Source organism: Eumetopias jubatus, unplaced genomic scaffold, assembly GCF_037043125.1.
Source record: "Eumetopias jubatus isolate StellerSeaLion01/CBP00866 unplaced genomic scaffold, mEumJub1_p1.0 scaffold_14, whole genome shotgun sequence".
Lineage (NCBI taxonomy): Eukaryota > Metazoa > Chordata > Mammalia > Carnivora > Otariidae > Eumetopias > Eumetopias jubatus.
In genome coordinates, this window is record NW_028274820.1 from 76,288,605 (window position 1) to 76,306,120 (window position 17,516).

A 17,516-nucleotide genomic window follows, 5' to 3' on the forward strand; every position below is an offset into this window, starting at 1 on the left:
AAGTGCCATTGAGATGTTCTAGAGTCTTGAATTAGTAGGAGAGGCTTATGAGAGCCATAAAGGATTGCTGGAGTGTTGGAAAGTTTAGAAAATTTGTTGAGCTTTGTGCCTGTCACTTTAACTTCCTGAGTTTAGGTTTCTTCATTTGTACCAAGAATGAAAGGATTAAATCAGATGTTTTCAACCTCAACAGCACATGAAGAAATTTTACAAAAATATAGATTACTCAGGGTCCTGTAAGATCAATTAAATCAGTTCTCTTGGTCAGGGGGAGGGTGACTGGGCACGATGTCTATATTTTTAAAAGTGTTCCAGGTGATTCTAATGTGTGTATCTCGACTTGTGAATCACTGGATTAGATGATGGCTAACATTCATTTTAGCTCTGATGTTTTGTGTGTGTCATAGCAGGCGGTCAGCAAACATTATTTATAAAGGGTGAGATAGTTACTATTTTCAGCTTTCTGAGCTAAATGGTCTCTATGGCAACTCTTAATTCAGCCTTTGTAGGGCAAAGCTAATGTGAACAATTGGGTGTGGCTGGATTTGGCCATTGGGCCATAGTTTTGTGGTCTATGGAATAGAATTTACTTTGGAATTGATGGACCACCCGCAAATCATTTTTGCCCTATATATTAACTAATATATCTACAATACATATAAAGGATGACACTTAATAACAGTACTTTGGGGAAGCCAAAATATTTCAAAATTAAGATGCTTAGAGAAAATCTTATTAAAATTGTATAAACCTTGAAAAGTATTTTGATATGATATTTTAGACCCCTTTTCTTGAGATTTTCTTTGAAATACTTTTAATGGATACCACATGGACCCAATTTTATTCATCAAGCACTTGCTGATGGCCTTTGGTCATTGCTTTTAAAATACAATAGTTGCTTTTAAAAAATAATAATATCAGAGTTTGAGTGGTAGTTTCAGTAAGTGATGTGAGATTTTCAAATTAAAGGGTAAACTTGAGAATTTTTCCTGCCTGTTGGCACACTTAGTACCAGGATTACTAACGTTCTTAATTACTGAAAATAGGCACCAACATATTTGATACCTCTGTGTTTCTTAGGTTATGCCTATTGTCATTAGCTGTAATGGATTTTCTTTCTCTTATGTTAAGAACACCATTTCTCTTACTTCTTGCAGTCAGAAAAAGTAACATTGATTTGCCATGTGATTTGCCACAGGTTGGCAATGAACAATTTGTGTAGATAGCAGGCTATAATAATTTACAAAGAATTAGAGTGTATAGTACACTATAAGTAGCTCCCTTATTCTGTTAATAATTTATAGCAATACAGCCCTTGACTGACTTTTTAAATGCCTAGGAGCATAAGTGATAGACATAGATAGATAGACCAAAGTTTCAGGAATATGTTTTTGGCAGAGAATTTGTTTTCATGATAACCATTATCTCATAAGTCTCTGTGCAAGACCTAAAGATTATGCTAATGACTGTAATGTGACTTTGGGTTGCAGGTCTATGTTAGTGAGTCCTGAAAAACATTTCGTTTGGACCTAGCAGGAAGGATCTATGGTTTCAAACCTTCCTTTTATATACTTCATGGTTTGAAAATTTCTCTTGTAAAATGTGCGAAGTTTTTCACCCTGTATCAGTTTTGCAGATGATTGTCTTCCTGTAACAACCAGTTATGAACTCTCTGTGTTGCCCACCAGATGTCGGGCGTATGAAATATATTTTCCGTTTTCATGGCTCTTCTGGTATTAAGTATATAGTTTAGATGTTCATGCATAATTTTGATGCCCTGTTGTCTACACAACCAAAAGGATAAAAGGAAATAGAGCAAATATTTTTGCGGAGGAGGGGAGTCTGGCTTTCTGACTTACTCTAGAAAAGGTCTTTAAGCCTTTTCTTCCCTCATTGTCAACAGAGAGGGAAAAGGAAAATCAGGAATCACTTTTTTTTTCACTGAACATATCACTTATAAAATAAGGTCGAGATAAGGCTGTTTTAGCAAAACCACAAATTTATTTTTAATTTAATTTTATTATGTTATGTTAGTCAGCATATGATACATCATTAAAAACCAGAAATTTAAAGCAGCTAATTCTCAAGTAAAAAATCCCACCTCATTTTGGCTAAACTTGAATTTCGTAGAAGTCTGTACAGATTGTCAGGTTTTCCACCTCACATGAAGAATAGGTTGAGCATCTCATGCCTGAGACTCATTTTGCCTTCATTGTTTATTTCTCAAAGTCTAAGACAAATGCTCTCACCTAAGCTGGTGATGGCTACTTTGAGACTTTCCTGTCAGGGGGCCAAGTAGAGCTGCCCCTCATTCCTCCTCAGGAAACCCCTTCACTGCGCAGGAAGACGCAGCTCGTCCGCAGTCTACAGTCACTCCGAGCATTGCCAAATCTGAATTTCCATCCAGTGACACGGTGGTTTTTATGTATCACCTGAAAATGTTAATAGACATTCTAAATGAGAGAAAGGATTAAGTGAAAATAAAAAGCTCAGTTGAAAACAGCTAGATGAGACTAAATAGTTTGGTATGTTGCCACTTCCTTCAAATCCAAATAGCAATGTCTGTTTCCAGACAGAAGCTGAGAGGTACAGTGGCAGACTCGATTGCCTGCTGAGGGACTCAGCGCTGTCATTCACCCTGCCCAGATACGCCTTCCAGCAGATGAGGTAGAACAATGGAGTCACTCATCCTCAACAAAGATTTATTAAGGGACTGCTCGGTGCTAAGCCCTAGATGGGGAAGATACAACAACGAATGCTTTGAATAAGGTTACTGTAATAGGCAACATTGGCTTAACATGAAGCCCCATGGAGTATCATATCAGCTTCAGGTCCCCTCTCTTGCATGGACACCTTCGGAGTCCCTATACTTAATTATAAATGCATAATTTTGATGCTTTCACATAAGAAGAGACCCTTCAATTATTTAAGCTTTAGGTTCCACCAAACTGGGGTCCATCCCTGGTCAGCCATGAATCTTTGGCAGTGAAATCGAGTATATAAGAAATGACTCTACTTTTGCTATAGTTGAATTTATTTTCTGCTTGAACACATGTGCTGCTGAGTGCAAGAAGCAATTCTAAATTCTGAATGGAGTTTACAGAATGCCAGCACACTGAGGGAGGTAGCATCTGGCCCTAGGTTGCCCCTTGTCTGTGCTGTCTCTGAGGCATTGATGTTGCTCTTTGACCTACAGGTGTATGGTCCAGGAAGACTGCATTTTTGTTCTTTTGATCCTGATTGTGAGCTCTTCTTTGACGAGCTCTCTCTCAACTTCCTCCATGCCCAAGGCATGAGAGACCCTGAAGGACCAAAGGATTGGGATTTGGCCTTTCTCTAGCACCACTCTGGAAATACAGGGGAATCGGAAGCTATCTGGGCCTAGACATGCCAAGCACCCATGCCCACTCTACTGCTTCCATGCTATGCCACATACTGGAAGTTTCTCTAAGGCATGCCTCGTTCCTGGGCTTCACCTTGATATTGAGGCATAGGCCTTCTATGTTCCAAAAATCCCTCAAATCTACTCAAGGATAGAACTAGCGTTTGGTTGCAAGACAGGACTCCTTTTTAAAGGAACTGGTGTCTAAGTCCTCTTGTTACCGTCATTCATGAGTCAGATGGTGGGGTGAGGAGAGGAGCTCTTTCTCATCCATCATAAATTCATCTATGGCTACTGTTTTTGCATAAGCACTGTGCTTTGAGTCTTTCAAGCTTTGGTTTTTGAAACTTAACAGCCAATATTCATGTGGCTCAAAATTTTCAAACTATCCATCTCTGGTTCCAAAAGCCAACTTTTGAAACTAGAAAAACCAAAATTGATTTTTTTTTTTTTTTTTTTTTGCTCTGGTTCTGTTGTGGCTTCTCCTTTAAAAAGCAGTGGAAGTAGAATGTCCCAATTGGAGAGCCTGTGAGGTACAAGGAATTAGTAACTTATTATCTGGCCACATCATCTATTCAGTAATGGCATTTCAGTGGTTGCAAAATTGGTCATAAAGCAGGTGTCTGCACCACCCACCTTTTCTTCCCATCAGAAAATGTCCTAACCTGCTGAATTGAATGAATGTCTGCTCTAATGCTGTGGATGAGTGTCCATTGTTTTTTTTTTAAAGATTTTATTTATTTATTTGACAGAGAGAGACACAGCGAGAGAGGGAACACAAGCAGGGGGACTGGGAGAGGGAGAAGCAGGCTTCCCGCCGAGCAAGGAGCCTGATGCGGGGCTCGATCCCAGGACCCCGGAATCATGACCTGAGCCGAAGGTGGACGCTTAACCGACTGAGCCACCCAGGCGCCTATGAGTGCCCATTGTTAAGATGAATTTGTTCTTGATCAGGGATATTTGACTATGCTGTGGGTAACTATAATAGCCTGTCTTGGGGTCACTTTAAGCAACTAGACTATATGAAAGATGATGAGTTGAAAATTTCATTTTCTAAATTTGATAGGTATATTCCATTTACTACATTTGACATTAGAAATTCTAGATTCACCCTCAGTGGTAAGCCTCACTAATGGAGTATGTAATTTGCTATACTCTTCACAACTCCTTATGCAAAAAAAATTGTATATGTTTCAGTGCTGCCAAAATAATGGTTTTAAGTGTGATTTTCTAATAGCACTACATATAATTTTGAGTACCAATATTTAAGTGTTTTGCTTACTGTTTAGAAGTATTAAAATATAAAGGATTTTTTTATATGGTGTCTTCCTTGATGTACTAAAGCACTTAACAAAGACTAGTTTGGAATTCTTCACAGCATCGACATGCAGAAATGTTAACAGACTTACTTTATTTCATAAAATTAAGCTTCATTTCTGCATTTCTCTCAATCATTTCAAGAGTGTAATATTATTCTTATGCAGGATAAATACAATAAAATATTTTAAATGCATTTTTTTTTTTTTTAGATTTTATTTATTTGACAGAGAGAGAGCACAAGCAGGGGGAGCAGCAGAGGGAGAGGGAGAAGCAGGCTCCCCGCTGAGCAGAGAACCTGACGTGGGGCTCGATCCCAGGACCCTGGGATCATGACCTGATCCAAAGGCAGATACTTAACTAACTGAGCCACCCAGGCACCCCTTAAATGCATTTGAGCTATTTCTCTGGCAGTTCCATCTCAATGGTAGTTACAATTCTAATTGATCTTCCAGACCTTATAGAGGCTAGCAGCTCTCTAGGAAAATTAATTATGATGAAATGGAAGAGTATACTTTAATTCAAAGTTAATAAAAAAATAACTGAATCAGGATTTAACAACCTCTGAAAGTCACTCATAATTTGGAATTGAAATTATTATGTGTGGGAGCCACTCTAGAGTTATTTATAATGGGTGTGGGCTTTGGATATTTCACTTCCAATAACAATGGGTTTGGTTTAAAAGGATTCTCCTCTTGAATCTTGAAAAATTATTGAAGATGATATGAAGATATTTTCAAGATGAAAAAAATGAAGCAACAGAATTTCTAGATGGAAGAACTTCACAAACAGCAAGCTTGATCAGTAGCATGTGAAACAGGCAATACAATTACATTTGCTAAGATTGGAATTTTTTAACATTCAGTTAAGGATCAGTATTTAAATTCCTCTGATTTATCTACCAATAATTCCACAGTAAAGATGAAAAAAATTTCTCATTTCATGTTTTGATAAGGAAAGATAGCAATAATAGAAGTAAATGCCTTGAATACATTTCTTCTCATCTTTTTTTTTTGGCAAAAGAAATCATTTCCAATAATCTAACCCTTAACTATAAATAAGGTTATAAATTAACATTGTAAAGGAGAGGGTTGAATTCTTTCTCTCTCTCTCTTTCTTCTTTTATTTTTTATTTTTTTAAGATTTTATTTATTTTTTTGAGAGAGAGAGAGCACAAGCCAGGGGAGAGACAGAGGGAGAGGGAGAAGCAGACTCCCTGCCAAGCAGGGAGCCTGATATGGGACTTGATCCCAGGACTACAGGATCACTACCTGAGCTGAAAGGCAGACACTTAAATACATGGGACTCGATCCCAGGACTCCAGGATCATGAACCCGGCTGAAGGTAGACAATCGACTGAGCCATGCAGGCGCCCCAAGAGGGTTGAATTCTTGACAGAGAGTCCCTGCTCGGCGGAAAGCCTGCTTCTTCCTCTCCCACTCCTCCTGCTTGTGTTCCTGCTTTCGGTGTGTCTCCCTCTTCAAATAAATAAATAAAATCTTAAAAAAAAAATTACTTTTCAGATGGGGCACTTGGGTGACTCAGTCATTAAGCGTCTGCCTTTGGCTGGGGTCATGATCCCAGGGTCCTGGGATTGAGCTCCGCATGGGGCTCCCTGCTCCATGGGAGCCTGCTTCTCCCTCTCCCTCTGCTGCTCCCCCTGCTTGTGCTCCCTCTCTCGCTGTGTCTCTCTGTCAAATAAATAAATAAAATCTTAAAAAAAATTACTTTTAAGACAAAAAAAAAAAGCAATAAATTTCCTTCCAGTAAGCTAATAACTCCTGGGCATGGCTGACCCATCAAGGATTATCTATCAAAAATAGGAATTGAGTGAATTCAAAGTCTTCAACTCTTTCTTGTTATTCATTTACTGATTCATATATATGTAATCATTCACATATTCATTCCTTTATTCCTTTATGAATTTTTCAAATACTTTAAGTGCCTTTTATTTGCAGGACTATTTTTAAAATTATATTCCAAATTCCAATAAATCATAACTATCCAGAAGAATATGTTCTTGTTAAAAAATTTAAGCACCTTTGAAAAATAGTTGAGCTCTTTTATTTCTGTATACATTACAGATATACTTTGTTAAATATTACGTGAATAGATTTATAGAGCAACCGTGTATTTAATTTCAAATACAACTTTTATATGCAGTGACATTTTACAATGTCAGCAATGGAAATTGGTCTGTAAGTAATTTAATATAAAAAATGTAATTATTTAACCACAGATATAGAACAATGACTTAAATTTGTTTGAAGACTATTGTGAAGTCATTCAAAATTTACTAAGCCTCACTTGCCACCCAGCTGACATACAGAATTGTAGAGTTTTTCAGACAGTTTGAGAGAAAGGTGAGAATCTTCAGTAGTGGTTTTGAGGCATGGAACATTTTATTATAATATACCAGTTGTACAACAGTGTGCAGTGTTGCTCATAGTTGAAGAAAAAATTTCCCCTTGACATCATCTATTCCTTTGAGTATAATTTGGCCATTTATGTGTGGCTTGCATAACTGAGAATTAAATGATCACAAAAATAAACAGGTCTATACAGAGCCCATTTACATAAATCCTAGTTAATTCTCTTTGGTTAAGCTTTTCATTATATCCAATTATTTCCTGTTAGTTCATTGAAAAACCTCCTGATAAATAACCAGGTGACAATGAGCAGCGTCACATCTTACATGTTATTTTTTTAAGGAAACATCACACTAATTAGGACATTGCCTGCAGTTATTAAACAAACAAACATAAAATATTGTTATTTCATTTCAGATGCGATCTGTAAGCCGAGTCTTCAAGTTTATTGACATGCCAACAGAAGAAAGTAAACCATCCACCAAGTCATTCAAACCATCCAAGGATGCCCAGCTCTCAAAAGTTTTGATTACTGAGAATCATCATGTGAGAGATGACATCTGGCCTTCAGGGGGTCAAATGACTGTCAAAGACCTCACAGCAAAGTATATAGATGGTGGGAATGCCATATTAGAAAACATTTCCTTCTCAATAAGCCCTGGCCAGAGGGTGAGATTTAAATATTCCTTGCTTTGTTTGACCTGTGTTTAGTTAAGTAAATCTCAGGAACCTCAAGTAGTGTTTTGGTAAAATCCATTGGTAACAAAATTGTTGTAGACTAGGGCCAAAATTGAATATACATATTTCAAGTTATTAATTATAAAGCCATTATTTTTTCATATGATATTTAGTCTGCCGGGGCCAGAAATGATATAGTTGGTTCATTTTGAGTGTGATTCTACTTGTAGAATGCCTAATCGATTGCTAGGTTACTAACTGAAAGAAGCTGTTAAATAAACCAAAATTATAAAATATTTTAGATTTTGCATCTTGAAACTGTCTTCCATTTCAGGTAAGAGAAATATTTTGTTTATTCTATCTAATTTCTTCATGAATTTTACCTAATTTATACTCTGTCAAACCAGTGGTACTTTTTTCTTAGCTTAGTTCAGTTTGTTTATTTGGAATTCTAATCAAGGTATGGATTATTTAGATTTTTTTAAAAGATTTTATTTATTCATCTGAGACGCAGAGATACAGAGAGAGAGAGAGAGAGCATGAACAGGGAGAGACGCAGAGGGAGAGGGAGAAGCAGGCTCCTCGCTGAGCCAGGAGCCCGATGTGGGACTTGATCTCAGGACCCTGGGATCATGACCTGAGCCGAAGGCAGACGCTTAACCATCTGAGCCACCCAGGCACCCCTGGATTATTTAGATTTTTTTCCCAATAATTTACCAAGCAAAAGTTATTTACCAAGCAACAATTTTATTGTTTAATAAGCAAAAATAACCATGCATTATTTTGAAGTGGTCCTTATAGATCTCAGCCCTGGTCTGAATACATGGATGGCATTCAGATATACCAATTCTGGAATTGATTCTTGGAGAAAGGGACAGTTATTCTCCCTATATTTCATGTTCTAGAATTGTGGTGTTATACTTTATATTTCAAATATATTTCAAATTATATTTTATATTTCAAATCTCTTATTTTGGGCTGCTCCATGAATCTAGACAGGATTATTATATTCCTTTGATTGCTTTATTTTTTTAAATTGAGATAGCATACAAGAGAGCCACTTCTTATGAAAACTGAATTTTAAAACTTTCTCTCTTTGTGGTTTAATTTCAAATAGAGATTTTTTTTTTACCATTGAGATAATGGTCAGTAAACTTTGTTAGGCCACCATCACTGTCACCAGTATACAACAGACTATTATCACTTACTCTGGCCCATCGGTTTAGGAATATTTCATAATTTGATGCTTTGGAAAACATTCTATTAAAGAAATGTAGGGTGAGGAAATGTTTCTGTATACCATACTAAATGGCTTGAAGTGACACAGCAGAAATTTTGACTCTTCTTTTTTTTTAAGATTTTATTTATTTTTGAAACAGAGAGAGAGAGACAGAGAGAGAAATCACAAGTAGGCAGAGTGGCAGGCAGAGGGAGAGGGAGAAGCAGGCTCCCACTGAGCAGGAAGCCCGATGCGAGACTCGATCCCAGGACCCTGGAATCATGACCCCAGCCAAAGGCAGCCGCTTAACTGACTGAGCCACCCTGGCTCTTCTTTTTGATCTTACAGTTAGGATAAATAAATTCACATACTACTAAAATTACCTGTTACTGTGTTTTTGCTCATCAAGAATGGGATTTGGTTTTTTTTTCCTTTTTTTGTGAGAAAACAGTTTTTTTAATTTTAAGTTTTTATTTTGATTCCAGTTAGTTAGCATACAGTGTTATATTAGTTTTAGGTGTATAATATAGTGATGCAACAGTTCCATACAACACCTGGTGCTCATCACAAGTGTTCTTTTTAATCCCCATTACCTGTTTAACCCATCCCCCAGCCCACCTCTTCTCTGATAACCATCACTTTGTTCTCTATAATTAAGAGTCTTCTTAGTTTGTCTCTCTTTTTGTCCTCTTTGCTCATTTCTTTTGTTTCTTAAATTCCACATATAAGTGAAATCATATGGTATTTGTCTTTTCTGATGTACTTTGCTTAGCATTATACTTTCTAGCTCCATCCATGTCATTGCAAATGGCAAGATTTCATTCTTTTTCATAGTTAAAAAATATTCCATTACACACACACACATATTTATAGATAACATTTCTTCATATATTCATCAATCAGTGGACACTTGGGCTGCTTCCATATCTTGGCTATTGTAGATAATGCTCCTATAAACATATGCGTGCATGCATCCCTTTGAATTAGTATTTCTGTATTCTTTGGGTAAATACCTAGTAGTGTGATTGCCAGATTATAGGGTAGTTTCTATTTTTAACTTTCTGAGGACCTCCATACTGTTTTCCATAGTGGCTGTACCAATTTACATTCCCACCAACAGTGCAAAATAGTGCATTGTTTGTATTTCTGTGGCGTTGGTTATTATTTCTCCTCTCTCATTTGCGATTTTAGAGAGAAAACAGTTTTAAATCAGCATAAATGGAAAGACTAGGATTTAGATTAAATTTATCCCTTATTATTAGAATGAGGTTGTTTACATTGTTATGCTTTGAAACTATGTAAAATTAATTATTTGCTTTTGTTCCTTTTGTTATGTGAGAAAACACATAATTAAGTATTCTCTTTTGCTTTGCACACAAGTGAATGCCATAGGCAGTTGAGAATGTCCTCGAGACCACCATGATAGATTCCAAAAGTGATGTCAAGTTACAAACAACAGCAGCAAATAGGTTGATATAAACCAGAGTGAAAAGCCCTGGTAAATTATTTCCTTTCCCTCCTCCTGACATCCTCCCAACCCTTTGCTTTACTGATGCTCAATTGCCCACTAAATTAAATTCAACTAATAAGTGACAGATTTGCAGAGTCCTCATTTCTGTAGGTAGTTTCCTTGATGTAAGAGTAATAATAAGAGCTGCTGTAAAATGAGGAAGAAGCAGTATGCTTAGGCATTTCATGTTCTCTGAACCTTTATATAGAAAATAGGCCATATGTGTTCAGTAACTATTCTTTGCAAGGAATGGTAGGTGCTTTGGGGGAATTGAAAATTACTTACATAAGGCTATGGATCTTGCCATCCAAAGAGGGAAACTAATGTTTATCAAGTGCTTATCATGTCCTAAGCACTGTTTAAAGACATTTATTTGCTATCACATTTGATCTTACTATAATTTCAAAGGTAGATATTATTACCTCTTTTGTGCAGTGGAAGAAACTGAAGTTCACTTAAGTGAGTGAGTTAGCAGGGATCTTAAACCCAGATCTGGCTGACTTTAAAGTTCTTTTTCACCTGCTTTCCTTAAAAGTAGAAAAAGAAGGAGCCAAAGGATAGAGTGAGAAAGAGAGAGAAAAGAAGAGATATTTGTCCCAGAAGATGGCCATCTAAAGGGAGAAATGCAAGATCCAGTAAGAACTAAGGTGGATCACTGTGAAGTTAACAAAGCTTAAATTTCAGAGAAGTTTACCTGCCTGAGCCCCTTCCATGGCCCTGTACTTAATATTTTATTTCTAATTTTGAAATCTTTATTCCTGGAAAGAACTCCTCCTCCATATTGTATAAGCTTTAGATTCCAAAAACCTTGTTATACCCTTGAATAAAAGATAAAATGCTACGGTTGGGAGGAAGCAGTTAGTATCAGTTGGCTGGGAGTTGGGCTATTCAGGGAAAGTTTTCCACAGGAAGTGGCATTTAGAGGGAGACTTTGAGACTTGAACTGTGTATTTGAACAAGCAAAGGTGAGTGAAAAAGAGTGCTATAGGCAGAGGGAACAATACAAGGCATGGGGCATGTACAGAAAACAATGACTGGTTTGATCAGATTGGCAGATCCATAAAGGATTAAAATAGAAGACAGGATTGAAGCAAGATGATCGAAATTATGAGTCTTGGGTGCTGAAGTAATAAGGGAAGTTGAAAACTCAGAAAATCCTACCCAGTTTTGCTGCTAAGGGGTCTTTGGTCATCTTCAAGAGAGCAGTGGTTCTCTAAAGTGTGGTTCCCTGGATCAGGATCATCTACATCACTTTGAGAACTTGTGAGAAGTGCATATTTTTGAGCCCCACTCAACGCTACTGAATAAAAACTCTGGGTGTAGAGACAGTGGTCTGTATCACTGATACATGCCGTTTCAAGTTTAAGAGCCCAATTTAAGACAGTCATTAGGTGTAGAGAAATGAGGGTAGAAGTCCAACTGCAAAGGGTTAGGGAATGGGTGAGTACTGAAATGAGGAGTTATGTAGAACAACAACATTGGTGGTGGGAAAGAGATAGCAAGAACACCTGCCTAAGAGGATGGCTACGTGGAGGGATTTTGCCTTTGTACTATAGAGATTTTGTGTGTTTTGTTTTGTTCTGTTTTGTTTTATTTTGTTTGTTTTTTGAGACAGAAGGAAAGCAGATAACTGGAGTTAAAGAGAAAGATGAGTAAAGAGCTGGTAAACTGAAGGTGTTCATATTATACAGCCTTGATCTTTTAAGTCAATTATAAGTCAAAGTCATGGGAATTGAGTAGTGTCAGTCCTGTAACTTTGTTCTTCTCCTTCAGTATTGTGTTGGTTATTCAGGGTCTTTGCATCTCCATATAAACTTTAGAATCAGTTTGTCAGACCCACGGAATAACTTGCTGAGATTTTGACTGGGATTGCATTGAATCTATAGATCAAGTCAGGAGGAACTGATATCTTGACAATATTGAATCTTCCTTTTCATGAACATGGACCATCTCTCCATTTACTTAATTTTTCTTTGATTTCATTCATCAGAGTTTTGTGGTTTTCCTCATCTAGATCTTGTATATCCTTCCTTATGTTTATATCCAAGTATTTTATTTTGGGAAAGCTAATATAAATGGTAATGTGTTTTTAATTTCAAATTCCACTTGTTCATTGCTGATATTTAGGAAAGCAATTGATTTTTGTATATTAACCTTGTATCCTACAACTTTGCTATAATCACTTATTAGTTCCAGGAGTTTCATTGCTGATTCTTCTAGATTTTCTACATATATAATAATGCCATCTGTGAACAAAGACAGTTTTATTTCTTTTTTCCCAATCTGTATGATTTTTATTTCCTTTTCTGGTCTTAGTGCGTTAGCTAGAATTTCCAATATAGTGTGGAAAAGGAGTTACACGAAGGGACATCCTTGCCTTGTTCCTGATCTTAGCAGGAAGTCTTTGAGTTTCTCACCCTTACATATGATGTTAACTATAAGGTTATTATAGATGTCTATCAAGTTAAGGTAAGTTCCCCTCTATTCCTAGTTTGCTGAGAGTTTTTATCAGGAATTAGCATTGAAACTTGTCAAATGAATTCTGCATCTATTGTTACACTCATGTGATTTTTCCTAGTTTAGCCCACTGATAGAATAAATTATATTAATTCATTTTTTAATTTTGAACCAACCTTGTGTATCTGGAATTAATCCCACTTGGTCTTGATATATATAAACTCTTTATGCATTGTTGGATTTGATTTGCTAATAACTTGCTGAAGAGTTTTGGTTCTATGTTCATGAGAAATGTTGGTCTCTAATATCTTTGCCTGGTCTGGGTATTCTGTTAATGTTGGCCTCATAGAATATTTAGGAAGCATTCCCTCTGCTTCTATCTCCCGGAAGAAGTAAAGGATTGGTAGAATTTCTACTTTAAATATTTGGTAGAATTCACCAGCGAATCTATCTGGACCTGGAGATTTCTGAATTGGAAGGTTGTTAATTATTGATACAATTTCTTTAAAAGTTATATGCCTATTTAGGTTGTCCATTTCTTCTTGTATGAGCTTTGGAAGACTGTATCTTTTGAGGAATTGGTCCATTTCATCTAGATTATTAAACTGGTGGGCATATAGTTACTTATAGTATTCCTTTATTCTCTTACCATGGGATATGTAATGATGTCTCCTCTTGCAATTCTAATATTAGTAATTTATGTCACCTCTCTTATTTTCTTAGTTAGCCTGGCTAGAAGCTTATTAATTTTATTGATCTTTTCTAAGAACCAGCTTTCATTGATTTTCTCTACTGATTTCCTATTTTCAATTAGGTGATTCTGCTCTAATTTTTATTATTTCTCTTCTGTTTCCTTTCAATTTAATTGACTCTTCTTTTTCTAGTTTCCTATGGTAGAAACTTAGACTACTGATTTTAGATATGTCTTTTCTAATATATGCATTTAATGCTATAAATTTCCCTCTGTACTGCTTTCACTGCGTGCCACAAGATGGTTAATGTGAGCTGGAGTTGGGTATTTTCATTCCCTAGATCAATTGGGTTCTAATAAAAAACCCAGTAGGTTACAGTCTCATAAAATAATTTCTCTTAGGGGAGGCCTTATGACGAACAAAATTCTTTAATGCTCTGGAGTATTGCAAAATTTAAATTTTTAAATTTAAAAATGAACAGATGTTAGAAGACTTTTGATTTTTCAGTTTGGTCAGCTTTTTACTTGTTAGGACAGAGTGATAACATTCAAGTTCCTTATATTTTGGAATATAAGAAGAACAAAAACGGAAGTCCTGTTTTTCATCTCTTCATCCCTTTACCTAGCACATTGCCTAGCTTACTATATGTTAAATATGAATGTATGAATAACTTATACCCACTTCTAGGTCATATGATTGATTAGTGTAGGAATTGATTATTAAAATGTTATTCTGAGCAGCTCTCTTAAGATTGTTATTTCTACTGCCTTGCCCTTAGAACCTATAACAGCATCTTGCAGTCTATAACAAAATGCCTCAAACATACTTCTTGCATGCTGAATTAAGAAGAAGACTCAAGTTCAGTATATTTTGATTATCCAAAATCCTGCAAGATCAGCTCTGGTCTAATTCATATTCTTGAAAAAAAAATAAAACATTTGAAAAGGACTCAAGTGGGCATTTCTTGTTTAATTTTTAATGGATTTCAACATTCTTGATTAGATGGTGTGCCTGAGTCCATTTGGGCTGCTGTAACAAGATATCATAGGCTGGGTGGCTTATAAACAGCAGAACTTTATTTTTTTACAATTCTGAAGTGTGGGAAGTCCAAGATCATGGTGCCAACAGACTCATTGTCTGGTAAAAACCCACTTCCTCATAGATGTTTGTCTTGTCATTTGTAACCTCACATGGTGAAAGCGGTAAGGGAGCTTTCTGGGGTTTCTTTATAAGGGCATTAATCTCATTCATGAGGGTTCCACCCTTATGACCTAATCATCTCCCAAAGGCCAACATATGAATTTGGGGGAGACACAAATATTCAGTTCATAGCATGGTGAAAGATATTAAAAATCAGTATTTTATGCAAAAAAGTTATTCAGTCTTCATATTAAAACACTTTGTCCATAACAATTATTTTAGGGAAGAGATGTCTCTTTATCTTCTTTGTTCTTAATTTAGGCCTTTACTTCATGGAATCTGTATTTTAAATTTTACTTTCAATGAGAAATAGGGCAAGATTTTCACAACCTTTACTTTAAAAAAAAACCCTATTTTTTCTTTTTAATCTCAAATAGTTGTTTTCTTAAAAGCTTTTGATTTTTTTTTTTTTTTTTGCCTGAATTTTAGTATCCAGATTACCTTCCCCCAGTGGAATATCTTTTCCTTTTTCCCTTTTTTTTTTTCCTCTCAAAATGCAGACTGGGATTCTAATATGGAGCCAGGTCCTTCATGATAAATGTAGACTTATCAAAATGCCTTAGGTGGCAAATTATGTCTATCACAGTACTGGACAGTCCTCTGATTAAATAGATATCTAATTCAAGGTCTATTCTTTTGGGTGAGCTTACCTGCCTTCTTTATTTGTAGTCTCTTCAAAATCCTGAGATGCCAGAAGCAATTCAAACAGTATCAAGGGTTCAGATCGTAGCAGCATAAGCACTTACATGTCTCTTTGACTTGTTAAACACATATGGCATCCTGTCTTGATAAAAATTGGTATTTAATAGCTGAATCATTCTGTAATTTATCTTGGAGTTATGAGGAGCATATTCTCAAGAACTTATTATGTTAAGAATTATGATTCATGGGCGCCTGGGTGGCTCAGTTGGTTAAGCGACTGCCTTCGGCTCAGGTCATGATCCTGGAGTCCCGGGATCGAGTCCCGCATCGGGCTCCCTGCTGCTCAGCGGGGAGTCTGCTTCTCCCTCTGACCCTCCCCCCCTCACGTGCTCTCTCTCTCTCTCTCTCTCTCTCATTCTCGCTCTCTCAAATAAATAAATAAAATCTTTAAAAAAAAGAATTATGATTCATTAATGATAAATATATAAAAGGTACAGTTATTATCACTTTGGAGATCTAAGTTTCATTTTATTTGGTATCTTGATTTGTGGAAACCACAGAAGATGAAAAATAATTATAGCAGGTTTCAGTCTGTTGCAATACTAAAACAGTGAATCAGGCACTCAGAAGAATGTCCTGAGACTGTTCTATTCATGGTACAGTGCAATTACAGCTAGCATCAAATTCAACACTGTTTAGCTGTCCACATAATATTTTGATTTATCTTGATCCAAAATTCTCAGAAAGGAAGTTCGGTGAAGTTACTAGAAATCACTGACTTGGAATTAGGATATACCTTAAAAGCTCATTTGCGGGAAGTACTCTGGCCTTATTCAACAGATCACTGAGAAGCTTGGAAAAACAAATCCCGGAAAAGAATTATTATGTGCCAATTATATAAACAAGAAGACTTTGTTAGGTATGAACCAATAAGATTCCTTGCTGTTAAAACGTGTCAGACACAATGCAATATCAGCAGTTCAATAATATAGAAGAACCAGAGATTAACTACAAAACTTTAAAGCTAAACAAAAGATTTACCGATTGCTTCTCAATTTAGTCTTACACCAACATAAAAATTGAGTTCTCAAAGACTTTCAGTATTTGCTTCTTGAAAAGGAACATGGTCATTTATCCTAGTTATTAGAACCCTGGCTAATGATATAGAGGTTTGGACTCAAGGTGCTTTTTATTAAAATTTTGTGATATGACTTTATTATTTTTTATTTATTTTTTTAAAGTTTTTAATTTAAATTCCAGTTAATTAATATACAGTGTGATATTAGTTTCAGGTGCACATATAGTAATTCAACACTTCCATACAATACCCGGTGCTCATTACAAGGGCACCCCTTAATCCCCATCACCTAATTCACCCATCTCCCCACCCACCTCCCCTCCGGTAACCATCAGTTTGTTCTCTATGGTTAAGAGTCTGTTTCTTGGGGCGCCTGGGTGGCTCAGTTGTTAAGTGTCTGCCTTCGGCTCAGGTCATGATCCCAGGGTCCTGGGATCGAGCCCCGCATCGGGCTCCCTGCTCGGCGGGAAGCCTGCTTCTCCCTTTCCCACTCCCCCTGCTTGTGTTCCCTCTCTTGCTGTCTCTCTCTCTCTGTCAAATAAATAAATAAAATCTTAAAAAAAAAAAGTCTTTTTCTTGATTTGCCCCTCTCTCTTTTTTTCCTCCTTTGCTCATTTGTTTTGTTTCTTAAATTCCACATATGAGTGAAATCATGTATTTGCTTTTCTCTGACTGACTTAGTTCACTTAGCATAATACTCTATAGCTCCAGGGGCACCTGGGGGACTCAGTCAGTTAAGGGTTTGACTCTTGATTGTGGCTCAGGTCATGATCTGAGAGTTGTGAGATTAAGCCCTGTGTCGGGCTCCATATTGAGGGTGGAGCCTGCTTAAGATTCTCTCTCTCACCTTTTCCCTCTGCTCCTCCCCTGCTCATGCTCTCTCTTTCTCTCTCTCTGAAAAAAAAAAAAAAAAGAATTAAATACTCTAGCTCCAACCATGTTGATGAAAATAGCAAGATTTCATTCTTTTTT

General features: G+C 36.5%; 1 protein-coding gene across 1 annotated transcript in view; it reads left to right on the forward strand.

Moving 5' to 3' along the window:
• The window catches only part of CFTR (CF transmembrane conductance regulator), a 140,779-nt gene that overhangs the window by 99,493 nt on the left and 23,770 nt on the right, over positions 1-17,516 (forward strand). The window contains exon 22 of the mRNA XM_028104872.1: positions 7,486-7,737. Within this exon, the coding sequence (XP_027960673.1) occupies positions 7,486-7,737 (252 nt within the window). The remainder of the gene's footprint in view (positions 1-7,485; positions 7,738-17,516) is intronic.